The sequence below is a fragment of the Hypomesus nipponensis genome, chromosome 25, assembly GCF_054491055.1.
Source record: "Hypomesus nipponensis isolate SF chromosome 25, ASM5449105v1, whole genome shotgun sequence".
Lineage (NCBI taxonomy): Eukaryota > Metazoa > Chordata > Actinopteri > Osmeriformes > Osmeridae > Hypomesus > Hypomesus nipponensis.
Genome location: NC_140385.1, coordinates 9,238,207 through 9,260,062, shown reverse-complemented (window position 1 = coordinate 9,260,062; position 21,856 = coordinate 9,238,207). Strand labels below are relative to the sequence as shown.

At 46.2% G+C, this 21,856-nt stretch overlaps 1 protein-coding gene across 1 annotated transcript; it reads left to right on the top strand.

The window, feature by feature from the left end:
* Positions 1–443: 443 nt before the first annotated feature.
* Positions 444–20,217, top strand: sec24d (SEC24 homolog D, COPII coat complex component). Its single transcript, XM_084691235.1, has 23 exons — positions 444–536; positions 1,720–1,924; positions 2,250–2,349; positions 2,835–2,971; positions 3,357–3,617; positions 3,801–3,925; positions 4,751–4,862; positions 5,122–5,249; positions 8,348–8,486; positions 8,814–8,929; positions 10,110–10,234; positions 12,610–12,798; positions 13,584–13,677; positions 14,452–14,568; positions 14,880–15,050; positions 15,659–15,755; positions 15,945–16,090; positions 16,238–16,376; positions 16,887–17,005; positions 17,350–17,529; positions 17,640–17,831; positions 17,923–18,012; positions 18,859–20,217. The coding sequence occupies exons 2-23, from the start codon at positions 1,774–1,776 to the stop codon at positions 18,997–18,999; spliced, it is 3,069 nt and encodes a 1,022-aa protein (XP_084547361.1). The 5' UTR covers positions 444–536; positions 1,720–1,773; the 3' UTR covers positions 19,000–20,217.
* The last annotated feature ends 1,639 nt before the right edge of the window (positions 20,218–21,856 follow it).

Sequence of the window (21,856 nt, the reverse complement as noted above, 5' to 3'; positions counted from 1 at the left end):
TCCATAGCGTTTTTTTTTACCTGATAAAAAAAGTATTGTCATATTGTGACCCTTTCTGTAGGCGGTGCACTTTCCGTGTGGCCTGACCTTGGAACTTTATACTTTAACCAACTGTGGACAAGCTCCTAAACGCTCAGAATAATATTCACCCTCAGGCTATATCTCTACAATATATATAAAAAAAGTAAGCTATACTACCATGTAATTTGTTGTAGACTAGAAAGTAAGGGCTCTTTCAACACCGTGAATGAATTAACAAGTGATAGATGGTGGACGTAACTGGTAGGCTACATGTTAATACGTACACCTAAAAATAAAATATAGAAACGAAAATTTTTATTTCTTTGCTACGCAGTAGGCTACTCGTACAATGTTTGCCTGTGCTGACGTGTTGGGTTTCCCACCGTACTGCACATGCGTACAATCAGTGCGTCGCAAAGGCACCGGTGATGTGTTGGGAGTTTGACGTGGCACTCTGCTTTTCCTATCTGTATTTCACAGTGAAGGGGACCTTTGAGATACTGCTCATAATTCAGGTAAATACATGAATTTTTCATAACAGTGTTCTGTTATTATCTGCGCGAAAATCCAGTGTTGCTATTGTAAATGGCGTGTTGACACGAAGCTTCTTTTGTTACCCGTATTTGCGTGTCGTTTGTGGAAAGTTTGTATTTTAATGCTGACGATTTCCGTGCTAGTGAGTAGAATTGCATGCATCCGTAGATTGTTTATTCAAGCTTGATACATTTAAGGCACTCGCATGTTGTATTAGTTTCATAGAGGGAATGGCGTTACACGTCAACATTTCTTATTTTCATTTAGTAAATATTGGCGTCGGTCTTATGGAGTTCATGGAAGCCTACTTGGGATGATGATGCTGAAGGCTTCTATAACGGTCTTTGACGTGGCAATTCTGGGTCGTGGCTGAACCGCATACTAACATGCATACATAGAGGTATTTGTAGACATAATTTGACGAAGAGTGCTTTGACTTAATGCGTCAGGTATATAGTTGAAGCAAAACTCGTTTGCCATGGAGCACATTTGAAATTTTAACTGAACAAGTTGTAACAGCTGTGTAGGTATTCACCAATAGGATTGCGGAATCATTTAGGCCTTAACGCTACTTTGTAATCATTCCATACTTGGGAAGAAAACACCACCATTGTAGCCTAGGTCAAACTTTTAATTGCAAAAATGTGATAAGGATATGGAGGCCTTCTTTAACTGGGTCAATGATTTCCTTATTTAGATAAGTTTACACTTTGTATACAAACAACATTTGTAACTTCAGATGTGGCCAAAATGTAGCCATAGCTTCTTATACGTTTTTATTCAGATATTGAGCAAACACAGGCCCAGGCTACATAAGCAACAAGGATAGGCCGAGGTTGTGTCACTGAGATTATCAGTGATAGACCTCTTATCTCTATAGTGCAATGTCAAAGGTTCTTCTTACACGTCAATATTTCATTTGTACGTGTTGGTCGTTCTTTCTGGAGTCAAAAAGGGCAAGTCAACAGTGTGCATATTGTGAGATGTGACAAATGTACCCTCATTCAAGTCTGTGAAGCATCTGCCTTAATAACAAGACACCGAGTCAGGTGACCGTTGCATGCCCTCAGTGTAGTGCTGCATGGCACAACATAAATGTATTGACGTCCAGTAGAAAGCTTGTATTACATGACATGAACCTTTTATCTGTCTTCAACCTTACAGCGTCTAAATCCCTCCATTTTGGAATGAGAAGATCTTAACGGTGGATCCAGTGAGATGAGTCAACAGGGTTATGTCGCCACGCCCCAGTACTCTCAGGCCCAGCCGGGGCTGCCCGGTTACCCAGCATCCTTTGGGAGCCCACCTGGCCAGCCCCTCTATGGGCACTATGGGGGCCAACCTCAGGCCTTCTCCCCCCCACCAACAGGTACAGAGCCAGGACTCACACTGTGTTCACTGTGAACTGTCTGACTGCACAGTCCAAAGCATCCTCTAACATGCCTGGTCATGTTGACTTGCAAAGGGTGCCATTTTTTGGATGTGGTCGAAGGGGTTTAGTTCATTACTGTACTGTTTGGAATGTGTGCGGCTGTGTACCTTAATGTCAACCCGATTAGAAATGGCAACACTCTTGGAAATGATCGGTTCCGTTTCTGGGTAAGCGGTGACAGGTCTACGACAGAGGCTAGGCTCCGTATGAGACCTGCACGTCATGAGGATGGAGTATTGATGGTGAGCATTTTGGCCTCCAGGTACGATGAAGTCTCCTGTGTCTGCTCCCACTGGCATGGCCCCTCCCCCAGCCGCGGCCCCCTATGGCTCGGTCCAGCAGAATGGAGCCCACCCACAAAGGTAGCATCACGCTCTGTTATATGCTGGAATGTTGATCAGCATAGTCGCTCATACAGGTTAGGGGGAGGGTATGTTTTATAGTGTACGTTTAGATTTTTTTCATGATAGATTTAGATTGGCTGCTTGGGAGTGTCAAGAGAAGCAGGACCAGATAATTCCAATGTTCCTGTCCTTTGCAAATGAGCTTGATGTCCACTGAGCAGCAATCTCTTAGTATTGTTAAGCATGGGTGGTGTTCTAAGGGAAGTTCTTACCAGAAAGTACAGCTTATGAACGCCTGTGATCTCTGCATGTCGGTTTTGAGATGTTTTCACCCGGATGGAAATGCGGAAGTTGGACATAGGCAAACTCGCACGTCACGAGTGACTTGTTGGCTTGGTGACAACTGTCTGCCAATCAATGGTGACACATCCTTCAAACGTTTGTTCTTTTACTGTAAAAACGATTGTTTTGTATTCAGCACTCCCCTTCTGATACCTCTCCAGGTACGCGGCTCCTCCCTCAGCCGGCCCGGCTTCCTACAGCCAGCCCCCCCAGCCCCCCTACCACAGCATGGCCTCTCAAGGCCCGCCCCCGACACAGCTGGCCAATCAGATGAGTGGCATGAACCTGGGTGGTTATGGTAAGAACCCCTCATCGCTGTTGTTGCTGTTTTGACTGTTTGGTGTGAGGTGTGACCACCTTTTTAGCTGCGACCAACAGTTGGTCCACGGAAATTGCAGGCGCGCACATGGTCAAAGCTATTGCAAGTTTGTACCTGCTGAACAGTGAACTTGTCTAAAGTAAACATCATTATGCCAAATATAGACAGACAAATGTTGGTGTATGAGAGCTGGTGTTTTACTGCATTGCCAAAGGATTTCTTTTAATAACCTGCTAGTCCTTCTGTGCCATGAGATATGCTTTGATTGATACCATGGTTCACAAGACTTGATCCTGTGTTATAAGGGAAAAACACATATAATCCAACACGCTTTGTCATTCCTGTTCTCCCTCACGGTGTGTAGGCCCAGGACCCATGCAGACCCCACAGCCTCACCCTAACTCCCTGGTCCAGCAGCCCTATCCCACCTCTCCTCCCCCAGCCATGGGCCAGCCACAGCTCCACCCGGGCCCCCAGTCTCCCCAGATGTCCCCCACCCAGCCACCCACTGGAGCCATCCCCATGGGAGGCATGGGCAGGCCCTTCCCTGGCCCCCCTCCTGGACCTGGTGGGTTCCAGCAACCTGGGGCTGGGCCGGTTGGACAACCAGGATACCCTCAACAAGGTATGCGTATGCAACCAACAAAAAACAAACCCTTTTTGTGTTGTTCAGTAGTTTGAGAAAACAACAAAAAAAAAATTCAGATACAGTTAAAATAATTGAGTGCCTTAGTATGTTTAAGTAGCAGACAATTTCGCTCATCGTAACCAGCACTCTGTAGACTGAGTCTCTGTCGCTGCCTTGCAGGTCAGTTTGGGGGCCAGATGCCAGGGCCACAGCCCGGGGCCTTTCCAGGGGCCTTCCCCTCAGGGCCGGCTCCCATGGCCGCACCCCCCCAGAAGAAGCTTGACCCAGACTCAATCCCCAGCACAGTGAGTACAGACCTAATCCCCGTGGGATCGCATACCAACACACTGTGCATGTCATGTAAGGTACTTTCCACCTGACAGGAATTCTTTCATCCCCACTCCTCCAGTTAGGGAAGTTTGGGGATTTCCAATTGATTCATACCCACACGTTCACATTGATGAAACTGTTTGTTGTTGGTAGGCAATCAATGAAATATAAAGTTAAGGTCAAGACATAAGGTGATTTAAGGCAGGTTTTATTGTGTGACAGGTAACTAACATCTCCCCCCTCTGTCCTTGTTGGGAGAACAGAGGAGGGTGTGGTCATAGGAGGGGCCTAACTGAGCTAATTAAGACAAACTGACTGCAGCTGACCATGTTTGTATTAGCAACATGAAGAACATGGATGCCCACACTGTGGATGGCCTTAGTTCTAGTCATTTGTTGTTTTTGCTTACTGAATTGACTGCCTGTCCACCCTCTTGTTAAGAGGGCAAAAGGTTAACTTTGCTCCCTACAAGGCAGTAAGTAATAAGAAATGAACCCCACCTTCCCTCATAAAAAATGCTCAGCCTGAGTTTATGTAGCAATTTACAGTCAACTTCTGCACCCCATTTTGGTTCATAAAAGTGGTGTGTTTTTCCCAATTAATTCGTTGCTGTTGGTCTCATTTTTGGATATGGGAGAGTGCCTTTACTTTTGGAATATTCTCCCAATATAAACAATGACAAACAGCAGTCCCAATAAGCTGGCAGGCTGAAGGCTGTCATCCAGCCTCAGTTCTCGTACAGGACAGGAAAAGGACTGGAGAACAGAGAGTTTAACGTGTGCTCTCCATGTCTGGCTCAGACCCAGGTCATAGAAGATGACCAGGCCAAACGAGGAGGCCAGCTGTACACCACCAACGCCAGGGGCCAGGTGCCACCTCTGGTCACCACCAACTTCACTGTGCAGGACCAAGGTAAGCAACGCACACACACACACACACTCCCATAGCATTACTTGTATAAATACACACAATGCATTTTAAAATGTCATTCTGGCATTGTCATAATAATGTAATGTCATAAAACCACAGAAGACATGACAGTTCACCACTCACTGTGTTACAATAACTGTAAACATGTAGAGTTTTCACAGTGTGTAGTCTGGGAAACCTCAGGCGTCACCTTGCTCATGGACACACGCTCCATTTGAGCCCTCTCTCCTCCCCTCCCCAGGCAATGCCAGTCCCAGGTTCATGCGCTGCACCACCTACACCTTCCCCTCCACCGCAGACCTGGCCAAGCAGTGCCAAGTGCCCCTGGCCACCATCATCAAACCCTTTGCCACATTGCCAAAGAATGAGGTATGTGATGCCTGTGTGTGTAGAGATTTCCTCGGCCACTTACAATGCCCAGAGGTCCAAACTCCAAATAGTCTATCCCTCATTGTTGTGGAACCCAGGCTTTTAAACGCAGCGAGACAGACTTTGAAGTCCTGGTGGATGACTTTTGATACTGTACAGTTCAATACCAGAACTATGCATTGTGCATAAGAATACGAGATTGAAATACTGCCCATATCAGTTCTTATAGGCTAGCCTATAACTCAGCAGTTTCTTCACTTTCTCCCTCATAAAGTGTGTCCAACTGCTGCAGGCCAACAATAACATGTTCCAAATGGTCCCAGAGAGGACCTTTATCTGGATCCTGTGTGGTCCAGACGTCTTGAGCCTTAGATGTTCTCCCCCTCGCCACATGTCGGGCGCCAACAGCCTTTTTAGGCAATGTTAGCTCCCTCTGTCTCACTTGAGGGCTAATTAGCAGGAGGCAGATTGGGATGAGACAACTGAAAATGTACGAGTTTATAGCAAGCGGTCAAACTGGAGAACACTGTTTTCTCTGGTACAGTAAATGCTCTCCCATTAGGTAACCGAATAGATGCTAAGGCCTACATGTCTTGCATGCGACACATCATGCTAGCAACTATTAGCATAGCCTGTCACCATTGTTTGGAATGGATGATCTCAGTACCAAGACTCTCATTCCCAATAGCACTCAGTTTATTATAAACACTTTTACAGTTAAACTTCGGGTCCCATTTTGGATGACCTGTTCTAATAATAAACTATTGGCTGTGTTCAACATCTGTCTTTATGCAGAAGTTAATGGTCATACTGGCCAAATGAAACACATATCTTTCAAATTAGACTGTTGTGTAAAAGTGTATTGAACAGAAGTTGCACACCAGAGAGAGGCAAAACAAAAACAGTTGGTTTACTTGTCTAATTAGGATGATCAAATAATGTAATTCACTCTCAAATCAGTTTGAGTCTAGCATATCTAAATTGAGAGTGATATTTCAGTTTGGGTTTGAGTTGCCATTTAAGAATCCTTTAGGCCTTCTTATGCCCAATCAGGAAGCACATGTTCAACAGGGTGGTTAGCCATTATTATTTGCTGCTGGGGCACTCATTTGTATATTGCGTACAGTTTGATTTAGCCAAACACGGCACAATCTCTTATAAGGCATGGCAGACCGGACCAGAAATGCAGACCATATTCAAGATGCGTGTCTGTAACTAGCCTGCAGATATTCTCTCGCCATCTGTGTTCCTGCAGCCTCACTCCACAGGCAAAATAGGTCATCTCTACATTAAACAGAGATCGCAGCCTCGCACAAACCCCCTGCCACAGACAGATGAACTGTGTATGAGCAGACCAGCCATGTATTTACATGGGCTATGGACTTATTGATACACTGTGAGGGAAGACCCGTTTTCTGGATGGTGACGAATGCTAAACTGCATTAAAATAATATACGCTTTGGAAGGATGAATGAATGCTTGGTTACCAACACAACATGGAAACTAAATATAGAAGTAAAGGTATAGAACTGTTTAAAGTGTGTGGTAGACTGGGTTTGCATTGTACAGCGTCTAGTATACCGCCCAAAGTCTCATTAGCTCAACCCACATATCTTCATCCCATGAACACACGACACTACTTTTACAGAAACTATGCTTCTTTAATTATGATTTAAATGGAATTAAATATATTTCTGCACAGTTTCAATATAGGTCAGGCAGTCTCTTCTTTTAGCCCACACCAATTACTGTTGTAAATATTTGTTATGCGGAATTGGGTCCACCAATCCAACACGTTTTACCTTGAGTAACCAACACACCTCAGACCTGCAAACTAATCGCTGTTTTCTTGGTCAATAGGGTCATTTACTAGCCTGACGTTGTCATACTCATAATTCTAGTCAGAATATGAGTCTGAACTCTCCGTTGGGCTGTGACTATGGGGCGTCATTCAACTGAACTCGTAAAACATATGCCTCATCGCTCAATTGGATAGACCTACAACCAATCAGAGCAACGTAATATGTTGTTTGTTGAAAACAAACTCAACCCAAGGGCTCTTTCGTGACGTTGTTGATTACGTTTCTGTTGATCATCTGTCCATCATCGTATAAAGCCCGCCCTGGCAATTTCATTGGTCCGCCCAGACCCTGGTTTTATATAGTTGTTCCCAATACGAGACCCTCCAGCCAATTAGCCAATGTCGTTAGCGATGCTAGCCAACGTTAGTTGCTCGCTGTATATAACATTTCACTGGGTCTTGCAGCTGTGTGTTTAGCAAGTCGCATTATTTACAAGCCCTGATAGTTTAACTGAGACGACGCAGTAGATACGACGTGCATATATAATGTGCTAGGCTGGATAGAACTAGTTAGCACTGTATGGGATAGACTGTTGCACAGTAAGTACTAGCTATATGATCTCTCGTGCCGTGGTGTACTGGCAGCATCATACATTTAAGCAATTCAAGACTTGGATGTGCTGTAAGTAATGTCACATTAAATAATGTATTTAAACTCAAGCTTGTGTGGTGTGTCGCTGTCTTCAATGCCACAGGCTAAACTTTGTCAACAGAAACGTTTTTCATTTCCGGCACATTCATTGAAGTTTGGCTAGCAACATCAGCTAGGCTAGCTTGCTTGTAGAGTAGCTTCTTCATGCAGCTTCTCCATGCAGGGCTCTAGACTGAGACCAAAGGGTCGGCTTTTTTTTTACTGACAATGAATGCGTCCAGCAAACTTCTTTGAATTAGCCATTTCCCCCTAAATAAATATTAAGCTTATTTATGTGTTTGGCTGCATATTTTCAGTTAGCAGCTGGTACTTTTTGAATCGCGATTCCATCTGAAAAATCGTGCTGGTGACAACGTTGTTAGAATAGCTAACGCTAGTTTCAAAGGGGGTTCGGCTTGTTTCATAATAAACTGACCCTGACACTATTTAGAGACACCATTGAGATTTTTTTATTATATACATATCTTGAGTGCTTCATGTAGCCATTTATCAACAGTGATGTTTAACCTGCAATATGGCCTTTAAGTCACACCCAGAAATGTGTCATTTGCATATTAAAATCACAATCACCCCCCCCTCCCCAAGGCTCCTCTGTTCGTGGTGAACCACGGAGAGACCGGCCCCATCCGCTGTAACCGCTGCAAGGCCTACATGTGTCCCTACATGCAGTTCATCGACGGGGGCCGCCGCTTCCAGTGTGGCTTCTGCACCTGCGTCAACGAAGGTATTTATCCATGCCAGGTCACACTGGTAGAAGGTTAGCTGGAGGTCTTTGGTCTTACACTGGCCCTGAGGCTAGACCGACATTTCACACAGATCAGTGGGTCTCCACATACCTTGACGGTTGTCTGCAATTTACAATTAAATACAATGTTTGTTGTTGTTGAAATTCTTTTCATGCTGGTGTAAGTTCAAATACAAGTCTAGTACAGCTAAGGTATAACCAGCCAAAATCCTTTGAGTGACTTTGAGGATTCCCGTTTGAGCATTGGCTGTTAGCAGGGACCCTAGTCACGTGACCCCGCCTGACTGGGTTTGTGTTGTGTTCCAGTGCCAGTGTTTTACTTCCAGCACCTGGACCACATGGGGCGCAGGGTGGACTTCTACGAGAAGCCCGAGCTGTCGCTGGGCTCCTACGAGTTTGCTGCCACCATGGACTACTGCAAGGTATCGCACAAGCTCCGCCCACATCCCCAGCACAAACACACACGCCTCAAGGAGGCATGCTCACTCAGTCGAAATGATAACAGCACAACGTGGCAAACTAGGTGTTTGGGAACATTCACTAAGGTGTTTGGAAACATTCACTTAATCAGATACAAAAGATGTAAACACTGATATTTTTTTGACAGGGAGTTCGGCGCCTGTCCGCTCTCTCTAGGGTTTGATTTGCCTACAGTACGAATCCTGCATTCCCTTACATACAAGATAGGCTTTTACACAATAAACAGAACTGTGAAAATCCACAGAGTCACAATGCCTCTTTAGCTGGGGGTGTGAGATGGTCCTATCAGGCTGGGTGTGTGTGTCTGGGGGGGTTAACCTCCTGGCAGACGACCTGCATTCTCTCCAGCACCAGATTAAATCTCTGTGCAGACAGAGCATGAGTAGAACCGCGTTGGGCCCCAGCCCAGCCGAGCCCAGACCTCCACCAGGAGAGCCCCGGTCCTGGGGATGTTCTCTTTGGCTTCCCCCCCTGTGTGGGATGAGTCTGTGAGCCTTCTCACAGACTGAAGCACCGTTACAAGGCCTGCTAGCCAGGGCTGCTGCTCTGGCCAACTCGTGACTCTTGTCTGTTTATTAATATTTTAATAACCTGGTCACCGTCCAGAGTTTAAACAAACCCCCCCCCCCCCCCCCCCCCTCATCCAGGTGATTCCTTCCCAACGGCTGTAACCGTGGAAACAAAACATGACCCCCACTCCAACTGGCTCTGGCTGCTGCCCTCCATTTGTCAGGAATGTGTGGCTGTCACTAACAGTCTTCCCTCCTATATGCTCGGAGGTCCAGGCGAGTTAGGGTAGGAAAAACAGTGAGGACCTGAGACCAAGAAAGGGCTTAACTTTAGAGGGAGAGGAAAATTGGTTTGACCCCAGAATGGGGCCCGTTGGCCGATTTGTTTTCATATTCAAGGGTACAGTTTCAAAGGACATGGGTGTAGTTACTTCAAACAGGAAGTCTTAGCATTTTGGCTTCAGGTTTGACCCTTTACCTGATAGGATAAGTCAATTCTGCTTTGGGTTTCATTCGTAATTGTTTTCAGACCTCATGTTTATTTGTTTGGTTCTCCAATGTGTTGAACAAGCTGAATGTGCAGCTAAGCATTTGTATCCATTCTCTCTCTCAGAACAACAAACCTACTAGCCCTCCTGCCTACATCTTCATGATTGATGTGTCGTACGCCAACATCAAGAGCGGACTGGTCAGACTGGTGTGTGACGAGCTGAAGACACTCCTGGACAGACTCCCCAAGTACGTGTACACACACACACACGCGTGACTTATCAAAACCAAGGAGGCTTGGAACAGGGAACTTCATTAGTGGAACTAGGGAACTGTTTCGAGATGGTGACTGGGTTTCTGATTTTCTGCATGCACCCAAAGTGTCTTAAATGTCTACACCGACTCTGGGGCACGGGTACCTCGGAGGCCTTAGCCCTGGAAGCTATAGTGAAATGACATGAGTGCAGCGTCCAATATCCAAACCCTTCATCCAGCATCACGCACTATTAACAGGGGTGAGGAATACAATATGAAGACCCAGTAAAGTTGTGGACCGAGTCTCTGAAGTGAACCATGGATTTATGGAGGGGCTACTTGTCAACAACCAGGTCCTGGAGCAGTGTAGGGTACCCTCCCCTCTGTGGGGGCCGGGCTGCTGGGTGGGTTTAACACCTCTGTAGAACAGCTCACCATCACTCCACACACCCTGTCCAGCTGTCAGCAGCCTTTCAGCTTGACCACATGTTCTCCCGACTAGTTATTGCTCCCATAACAGCTGAATACCCCTGAAAAGCATCCATACCTTGCCAAATATGGCAGTGTGACAAGTATAACATTTAATAAAACGAGTTATTCAAGTGTCGTCTTGGTCTTGTCTTGAGGTTGCTGACGGTGGGTTGGTGAAAGTGGAGAATGTTCTGGTCCAACCCTGAGTGGAGTCCAAAACTACAAGAAGTCAATGGCACAGCTGGCTCGAATTTAGCTGTTTTATTCAGCGGACCCTTTCCCAGGGGCCGGCAGTTTGATTTACCATAGAGGAGGGGATGATATATTTCACCTGGATGCTCCTAAAATAACTTCTTTGGAAACTTTTTCTCCACCCCCCTTCTCTCCTTTGCTCCCAGCCCGCGGCGCTAAATGTCCATATTTGTCCGAAGCATGACTTCATCCTCCAAACAGTTAGCTAGCGCCCTCCGAATAAACCCCCTGAATTCTAAATCACTTTTCTTCTTCTGTAGGCCTTTTGGTGTAGGTTAACTAATGAGAAACATGTTTGACACAGTGGGTCAAGCTATGCTATGGAGAATATTTTCTCCTGTAGCCTATTTTATGTATGCATTTTTACTTTTATGGAAAGCTAAGGTATCGAAGAAGCAAAAACAGGTGTAGGCTTCGACCCCTGTGGCATTGTGTGTGTCCTTGTACCAGTTTTTGAACGTAGCTGCCTGGTAAGAAGGCATGCAATAAAACAACCACTAGCTTAGCTTGTCTTCTCCTCATATCTGCTGTGCTGGCCAAGGCTGCTCTCTGAGGCGGTATAACAGGTTTACTGTAAGAATAAAGCTGAGGGAGCTGTTGGTGACAAAGCCCAGTTGCTGGTGTCAGTAGGGAATGCTTTTACATCGTGGCACAGTCGTAACAGCGAGCGCATTTAGTAGCAGGCCCTGCTGGAAGGTAGCTAGCCATCCCAGGGTCCAGCTCTCCTGGTGCTCTGGTGAATGTCAGAGTGGTTCTCCCATCGCTCAGGAGACCTGCCGCTACTGGAGACACTTTCCCTGCCTGTCTTGTAAAAACCAGAGTATATTAAATGTTCTGGCCTCATGTCTTATGAGTTCAGGGAAATCAAGGCAATAACCTACTGAGGCGGAAACCTGAAGGTGTGTGTGTGTGCGGGAAAGAGTCACAAGATAGTGGAGATTGCGGTTATTTAATGAAACGCACATGGGCTTCCTTGATACACATCCCCCCCCCTTCTGCTCCTGCAGTGAACTCCTTGACCTCCCACCTTCCCTAAATCTCACTCCTTCCAAAGTGGACTCCAAAGACATGCCATGACCCTCTGAAGTGTATGCATCAAGCCCTCCTTTACCTCATCCTTACCAACAGTAGACAATCCCATATTCTGTTATTCCACTCTCCTGTGGAGATCTGTGCTAGTCAGCTTATGGCCCTTTTAAATTGGCCCAGTAGGGGTGTGGAAGAAGTGCCCATCCCAGCAGTAGACCCCCCCCCCCCCCCCCCCCCAACAAAACCGCCTTTTTGCCCCATGGAATGTTTTCAGAGCTACGGATGCTTACTCTACACTTCACATTGATTTATGGATGTGGGAAGTTGTCCCGTGAGTGCAAATATACCAAAAGGTCCCTCTTGAGAGTGGGCATGAGTTGGGCTCCCTGCTTGGAGGTAGCTACCCCCAGATGCGTGCCGTTCAACCGAACCCAGTGACCGATCTGAAGGAACCAAATATCCACTTAATATCCACTGTCTTATTGTCATATTGGTAAACATATGCAATGGTGAAAGGAACAATGAAACCCAGGTGGGATGAAGCCCAGATGATGATTGGCAGTTGGTTGAGGTGTGGCTCTCTCTCATGCCCTCTTCTCCTTCCCCCCCGACCCCAGAGAGGAAGGGGAGAACTCAGTGGTGAAGGTGGGCTTCGTCACCTACAACAAGATCCTGCACTTCTACAACGTGAAGAGCACGCTGGCTCAGCCCCAGATGATGGTGGTGTCCGACACGGCCGAGGTGTTCCTGCCTCTGCTCGACGGCTTCCTCGTCAACTTCCACGAGTCCAGAGCCGTCATCTGCAAGTAAGCACTTCCAACACCCTTCAACCTCCTGGGAGGAGCGCTACCCGCCTTGGTTTGTCGTACAGTCAGAACAGTTTGCTGACGAGCTTCTGAAGGTCTTTAAGGTCTCTGGGAATTTCTTTTGAATGTCATTTTAACAGCAAACATTATGATTATGTATTCCAAAAATGTGAATGTTCCCAGCTGTATTAATATTAACAAATTAGATATAATTGAAATCAGGAGTCAGGAGGAGAGATTTTTTTTTATTCAAAAACACCATGTATGATTAATGTACAACATGGTTTTATCAAGATGATTGCACATGGACAAGCACCAATGTGTTTGTGACGTATAGCCATGTGGGTCATGTGTATGGAGTGCTCCAGCGCGTGGCACAAGTCCATGTCAAACATGGAGGTTTGGCCAAAACCTCTGACTCAAGGTTTGTTTTTTACTTATGAACTCAGCGTAATGTTTATCGACTCGTTCCAATACAGCCGCCGAATTTGACTGGCCCTTAAACATACCTAAACAACTGCACTGCACTGCACTGCAGCAACTGGCGCATGATCTCTAAGAACTTGGGAGATGATTTAGCATGCTGGCCCCCCTATGATCTGAGTGAGCTGCTTGTGTAGACAAGTGGCCATGCAGAGTCAACACTGCTGAGAGGTCCTGGCTCTCACACCCCTCAAGTTGTCTCACATGAGCTGTGGAGAGACAAGCGTTGAGAGAATTGGGACCACTGACCTACAGCAGGGTAATGATGTTCCCCTTCTCCTCCCCTCCTCCTCCTCTCCTAGCCTCCTGGAGCAGATCCCTGACATGTTTGCCGACACCAACGAGAGCGAGACGGTCTTCGCCCCCGTCATCCAGGCTGGAGTCGAGGCCCTGAAGGTGAGCGCTTCCCCTCCAGCATGGTGCTGGCAGCCCCAGTCCCCACTCGCACAGGGAGCCCACCGCAGGGTAAAGTCCAGGCGTATTGGTGACACCAGATAACCAGTGCGTCAGTCACTGTTTGGTTCTGCGTTGAGAAAGCCTCCTGAAAGACCCTTCCAGAAACGGGAAGTAGACCAGCCCAAACAAACATTGCTCGCTGCAGGGAGACTAGATCTTTACTGGGGATTAACAGTTGTTTTTTCATACATGAATGTACAGCCCCTTACGTCCCCATCCCCAAAAAAGGCATTGTTTTTTTTTCTTCCCCCAATTGGTCGACAATGTCCCGACTTGGTGTTGCGCCCACAGCAGTCACTTCATCAGCTCAGTGACTCAGCAACTTTCCCTTATCCCTGCTGTTTCTAATGACACTGTTTACTTAATCAGCTCCAACTGAATCTGTCCCAACAATGTGAAGTCAGGGAGTGAATCTGGGTCAGTGTTTGCACGCAACTTTGTCGAGCGAATGAGCAGTGTTGCTGAGCTATAGGGTGCAGGATATGAGCTGAAGTAACTTAAAAACGTAAGGCACCAGCAAAATGCAACCGCTGCACTCGGATGACCAAACAAAGTCCACTCAGATTTTCCACATAATTTTTTTTTTATTGTTCGGGAATACTTGACTTCTCAAACACAGATTAGCAAAGGATGGCACAGCTGTAATGGCTGTGCCTGTGCGCTCCAGGGGCGGGCGACCTCTCTCTTCCTCATCCCCCCTCTCCTCGTTCCTAGGCAGCAGAGTGCAGCGGTAAGCTCTTTATCTTCCACTCCTCCATCCCTACCGCTGAGGCTCCTGGGAAACTGAAGAACAGGGACGACAAGAAGCTGGTGGGCACAGACAAGGAGAAGGTACGCCTTGTGAACAGCTCTCAGGGAGGGGGGGGGGGGCGTCTGGTTCACGTGTATCAACAAGCAAAGCATCTATTATTTGGCCTATTCCCAGCTCTGTGGTCTAAACCTTGTGGTTTACGTCCAGTTATATGGGCATATGTGAAGCCCTCTGTGACATTGCTTGTAAAAAGGGCTTTAAAAATAACATTTTATTTTCAATTACCTGTAGATTAAATCACAAACTACTGTGTGTGCAGTCCTCAAGTTACATGTAAAGTGTGTGTGTGTGTGTGTGTGTGTGTGTGTGTGTGTGTGTGTGTGGTGTCCAGACTCTGTTCCAGCCCCAGAGAGGTGTGTTTGAGCAGCTGTCTAAGGACTGCGTGGCCAGTGGCTGCAGCGTGGACGTGTTCCTGTTCCCCAGCCAGTACGTGGATGTAGCCACCATGGGGGACGTGCCCTCGCACACCGGAGGCTCCGTCTACAAGTACAACAACTTTAGGGTATGGAGACACACACACCATAGCAATAGTAGTATTACATTACTTTATATTATATACAGTATCTGAACTCAATAATTAGTGGGAGTGTATATATATATATATATCACATCACTATCTAGAATGGTGACACAACCTAAGCACTGTGTGTCCTTTTGTGTATTTTATACATAGATACATATTTAACATAGGCCAACACTATAGTGTTATTATATCCACATTCTGCATGCATCCAGGTGCCACAAGGAACACTGTGCTTATGAGGTGCAGACCCAGGCTGACCTTCTTTCTCCATTGAGCTTCACAGCAGAATGGTTTTTTTTGTTTTCTTTGCTAGAAAAAGCTGTAGACAATATTTTCAGTCAGGGCTGGCATAAAACCATACAATTTATCCACGTCAGTGCTTTCAAAGTACCGCAAAGATAATTTCCTTTTATCCCGACCACCATTAGACTATATCAATCCTTCTGGCATTCAACACCCACATTAAATGACTTGCATTAAGGTAAATACAGCAGAGTCCAAATCTCATTCCCTCACTGGCTCCGCTCCTGCCTGGAGCCACACTGCCCCCTGGTGGTTGAAACAAGAACCCTCTCTCTGTGTGCCAGGTGGAGACGGACGCGGAACACTTCTTGAGCGACCTGAGGAAAGACGTGGAGAAACCGATCGGCTTCGACGCCATCATGCGAGTGCGCACCAGCACAGGTACTGAACCCATCACCATCTGCTGTCTTCACAACATCTGTGCCCTTATCAACTACCACATAGTATTTAGTAAAAGCGATTTTGTGAGTTTCTCAATGTAATTGACCTAATAGTGTGCTAGTAATATATAAGGCCTTACTGGTTTGATTCCCATATGCTAATGGTGTGTGTGTGTGTTCGATTATTCAGGTTTCCGAGCGACAGACTTCTTCGGCGCCATCCACATGAACAACACCACTGATGTAGAGATGGCAGCTGTGGACTGTGACAAGGCCGTTACCGTGGAGTTCAAGCACGACGACACCCTCAGCGAGGAGAATGGAGCCCTCATGCAGGTAGACACACACACCCCCACAACTGACACTGTCCAATCCTAACACCAGTCATGTTCATTCAAACCTGGTATGGAAGACCAAGTCTAGTTAAAACCCCCCTATTGTATGGCTTGTAGTCATGACCAGCATCTGTACTCCATTTCCCAGTGTGCCCTGCTGTACACGACCGTTGGGGGCCAGAGGCGTCTGAGGATCCACAATTTGAGTCTGAACTGCTCCGCTCAGCTGTCGGACCTCTACAAGAGCTGCGAGACCGACGCTCTCATCAACTTCTTTGCCAAGTCAGGTAAGAGGAACACCGAGCGCTGACTGACTTGTATTTATTAGAACATGGAGAACAGTTACAATTGGTGAGGGTAGAAAGCTATGGTTGCTTAATGTTTAATAAATTGGATGGCATTTTAAAACATTTTTTTAAGAAAAGCTCAACAAAAGCTGACAGTCCATCACATTTATAGGTTACATTTAAGACAGTGACAGAAGGATAAGGGTTCCTATGAGTTAGTGAGTGGGACATTCATCCTCAGGTTCTGATTTAAACCTTCTGTCTGACTACAGAATACTTTCTATTAGCTCAGACCGTTACTGGGGTATGTTACCCTGCTGTCAACTGATGGAGAGGGATCTTGTAGAAAATCAGGTCCATGTGTCTGCTATAAAGCGCTCGACACACAGCCTCATCAGTAATATGAGGAGCAGACGTCGACATCTTTAGTACGCCTTCAATTACGGCTGACCCTGACTTGACTCTCTCTCCTACTTGTTTCGTCCTCCATCTTCCCCCCCCCTCCTCCAGCGTACCGCTCCATGTTGGCCCAGCCTTTGAAGGCGGTCCGGGAGGTCCTGGTCCACCAGACGGCCCACATGCTGGCCGGCTACAGGAAGAACTGTGCCAGCCCCTCTGCTGCTAGCCAGGTCTGTACCACAGGAGGGCCTGTCGGGGAGGGGGCTGTTTGAACTCTGCTGTGGCTCCTGGATTTAACTGTAGTCATGCACTAGAATGTCATTCTGCCACCTTATTACCCGTAAGTCTATGAATTCTACACAGCGGAATGAGCGTTAAGTTAGCAGGTCCCGCACAGGGCTCTACTGTGTATACACCCCCTACACGTCGCAAGGTTGTGGACAGTGAAGTTGGACAGTACATGTATCCTGTTGTGACAGACATTGCTATCCTTTCAAAATGTATTCGATTTATTGATTGCATGAGAACCAGGCAACTGTTAATCCTAAATCTCTGTGTGTGTGTTTTCACATAGCTCATCCTGCCTGACGCCATGAAAGTGTTCCCGGTGTACATGAACAGCCTGATGAAGACGGCAGTCCTGGTGGGCAGCGCTGAGCTCTCCACAGACGAGCGCGCCCACCAGAGGCTCTCCATCATGTCCATGGGGGTGGAGGACCTGCAACTGCTGCTCTACCCTCGACTCATCCCTCTGGTGAGACGCCCCACATACATGTACAGTTAGTGAAGACGAATGTTTAACACACGTCTTGCCATCCATGTAAACCTTTTGTAGTGACTGACTGTAACCGTCTACCCCCTCAGCATACCATGGATGTGTCCAGTGACGGTCTTCCCGCCCCGCTGCGCTGCTCCGAGGAGCGTCTGACGGAGTCGGGCATGTTCCTTCTGGAGAACGGCCAGGTCCTCTTCATGTGGCTGGGCCAGGCCTGCCCCCCCGACCTGATGCAGAACATCTTCAACGTGCCCTCGCTGGCACACCTGCCAGCCGACCTGGTGAGCCCACCACCGCATACATCACTGTCGACCTCCACTGATAAGATGAACCCCCTCTATAGAAGTCTAATTGTGTTTTTGTGGTTGCCAGAACTCCCTACCAGAGCTGGATAACCCCCATTCTCAAAAGCTACGTGCAATGATCAGCTCACTGCTCCAACAGAGGCCCACCTCCATGAAGGTAAACACTTCTACATTATAGTGCTTAGTTATACATATGTGTGGTAGGTAGGTAGGTAGGTAGGTAGGTAGGTAGGTAGGTAGGTAGGTAGGTAGGTAGGTAGGTAGGTAGGTAGGTAGGTAGGTAGGTAGGTAGGTAGGTAGGTAGGTAGGGAGGTAGGTAGGTAGGTAGGTAGGTAGGGAGGGAGGGAGGGAGGTAGGGAGGGAGGGAGGGAGGGAGGGAGGGAGGGAGGGAGGGAGGGAGGGAGGGAGGGAGGGAGGGAGGGAGGGAGGGAGGGAGGGAGGGAGGGAGGGAGGGAGGGAGGGAGGGAGGGAGGGAGGGAGGGAGGGAGGGAGGGAGGGAGGGAGGGAGGGAGGGAGGGAGGGAGGGAGGGAGATGTATTTCTGAGAAAATTACAAAAACTTAAACACAAATACATATATAGTTAAGAAAACTCTTCCTTTATTTGTTGATTGTTTTTACATTCTGAATTTGATTATAAACTGATTTTTTTTTTTTTTTTTTTACATGTTACACACAAAAAACGAGTAGCACTTTCATGTAATCTAACAAAATATTAAAGGGCAATTATTAACAATATATGATGTTTATATTGCTTGTAATTGGGATGAAGTACACATCTGTTGAGTATTTTAACTTAATTTTTGATTGTGAGAAATTAAAACCCCTAAAATGCAGCGGTTCCACCAGACCCACAAACACTGGCTGAGTTCCTAAAATATGAACGCCACACAAGGGTTAAACTGTGGGCCACAAGCTACGTCACCTCATTAAATCAGTGAAGACAGCTGTGAAACATCAGTGGATGTGAGCAGAACTCCAACAGTATCCCTGTCTGCCCCCCAGCTCCAGATCGTCAGGCAGAAGGACCGGTCAGAGCTGCCGTTCCGCCAGCACCTGGTGGAGGACAAGGGGCTGCACGGGGGCGCCTCCTACATGGACTTCCTGTGCTACGTACACCGTGAGATCAGACAGCTGCTCACCTAACTCCAGCTACCGCACAGGGGAACACAAGTCTTCACTGACTAACCCAGCTGCCTTTCCAACACCACCACCCTCTCTCTCTCTGCACACAGGCCTGTAGAAGCTGATCTGTAAGAGTTAAGACACTCAGAGGCAGCTTGGCAATGGTTTAACAAGGTGGAATGTGAGTTTCTTAAACCTATCCAATTCTTTATAGATCTGCATGTGTTGTATGTTAATGGTCTATACGAGATGCTGCTCTACAATCGGAAAAGTACATTTGGTAACATTTTACATTACATTTAAACGATGTAACTATGAAACAAGTTCTTATTCAAACCATTGTAGGCCCATTGAAACTGCGATATGGAATTACAGATTAGCCTATAGGCATGGTTTTGGGGAGAATTTCCAGACGTTATACAAAAACAAATTGACTTACCCCTGGAAACGCTCCCCTTCCAACACTGAAGTGCAGGTAAACATCTACACAGTGTTAGCAGTGTCTAGCCTTCAGGAAGTCAACATTTCAGCTCAACCATATCAAAGTTGGAGGGCTCAGGTCATTTTTGCCCTTTGGGACCAAAGTGTAACTCACCTGCAACTGTTGACAGCTGTCACACTTTACAATGATACTTCCTCAAAAAATACAGCGCATTCTATCAAAAATCCAAACTTGCTATTTAAATATTGTCTATGTAATGCCATGCCAATGTCTTGTTATCAACCTCCAGAGGTCTTATAAAAGGGGACAAATTCAGTAAAAATTCAAATGTTATTTATCCGTAAAGATGAGATTAAACATTCCATTTGTTAGTAATTAATTCTAGGTATTTACTTTTGCCTTTTCTAAAGTGCTTATAGACCAAATGTCAAATTTAAGTATTGTATGTTGTTATACATTAGTGCCCTGCAAACCAGTTGTCTGTTTATATATGTGAGACAGATGTTCAGGGGAAATGTATTTGGTTAACTGATTACCGCCTGCCTTAAATTGTTATTGCTAGAGGCCATTATTCTAGTATGATGTGATAAGACACCAATTTCTATGGTTTGTATGCAAACGTATCTCAGGTAATTAGTGTACCTAATGACAGTGCTGCCACTTAGTGGCGCGAGGGCGACTGGAGCAAAGGTCTAAGCGACTGGAAGTCGTTTTAGGTGTTGGAGTGGCGTACCGTGTACATTTAAATCCAAAAGCCTATATGAATCTCTTGTTTTGGATTAAAATTCCTGACTATACCCATGTGTTGTTTTCTGTCCTTACTTCCAACACCCTGAGGTGTATGTGACAGAACACTGAGCTTCCGGTCTCTAAGCCCCACGTCTCTGCACCAGAAGGGATATCAGCAGGTGTAAGCATTGGTTACCTCCATTGATTTGGTCTGTCTGACTGATCTCCCTAAGAGCCTGGTGGAGGTGGGGGCTGACTACAAGGCCAGAGGAAGCTGAACACCTCTGGGGGGGGTCATCTTCTGATGCACACATCTGCAACGATAAACACAAACTATTCAACACACAGACGCCAACATTCGGAGCGGTTTATTGTGTCCCCGTTTATAAAATGCACTCACCTAAATTACACAAAGACATCATGACTATACATTTCAAATGCCCTGTGAGCTCTCTAATCTGGTGTTACCTGGCTGTTTCTAGTCTGTAGAAGCCCAGAGCTACTATACTATAAGCAGCGCCACCCAGAACTTACACACTTCATGTTCTTATCAACCCTCTCCACAGTATAGTCCAATGTGCTGAGAAGTTACAGATTCAATCTCGTCAACATTTATATTATCATGTAAGTGGTGGCTAAACTCCATCAAATGATTGGTAGAGGAGGAAAAATAATGGAATAAAATTTCACAATCATTGTTTTTGAATTGACATGTACACATATCTTGCATTTCTACCTATGCACGTTTCTCTTAAATGATCTACATGGTGTTTAACGTTATCCTTAGGCTCTATCCATAAGAAGAAAATAAAAAAAACATTTCAATTTCCCTTTTTTGGATGATAATTTAAATTCACTAGGTGGCGCCATTGTCATATTTTCATTTGACAAAGTCACACATTGGTTCTGCGGTTTTCAAGTTTCTCCTGGACATTATATTAAGAATCCACAAAATAAATAATGTTGCATGTCCTGCGCATATGCAAGTCACAGTGCCAATAGTAAAGGTATTGATGGGTACAGTCCAGCAGGAAAACAACACAAACAGAACATCTTAGACTTTAAGAAATGCCAATCTGCAGGATGCAGTGTGAGCGCAAGATCAGAGAATCAGTCAAAATAGTGTCATGCACATCATGCTATCAAAGGTCTATCTACACAGTGAGAAGATGTTTGGATGATAGAAAGAAAAGGCTCTAACTGAATGTTCTCTTCCCCACCACCACCCCTAGTCTCACCAGGTGAAATAATTGGGCCTAGTTGCATCAAGGGATACACATTTCCACAGATAATTAAACTGTGCCAATCTCACCCAATCAGGGTAGAGAAGATGAGGGGCCAAGCCAAACTTCCTTCTGCCTCAGCTCTTACCAGTCTAGTCAGGGGGTGAGGGGTGCTGCAGCGCTAGGAACGTAGGCGTCCCTCCCACACACTCATCCATGGTTAGACTGGGAGGGAGGAACGGCATGCAGTGTGCCTACTCACATTGAGGGCCAATCAGATTGCAAATTACACAGCAGGAGCCAATCAGTAAATTGGACACAAGCCCAAAAAACAGAGGAGAACACATGAACTGAAAACCCAGTGACAGAGCAGGTACATTTATCTAAGAACTACACCTCGTGACCCCCTTCAAGGACAGTGATCTGGAGACCATAGTTCACCCAGGACAGATAATAGCCATAATACTGTACACTTGACTATCTT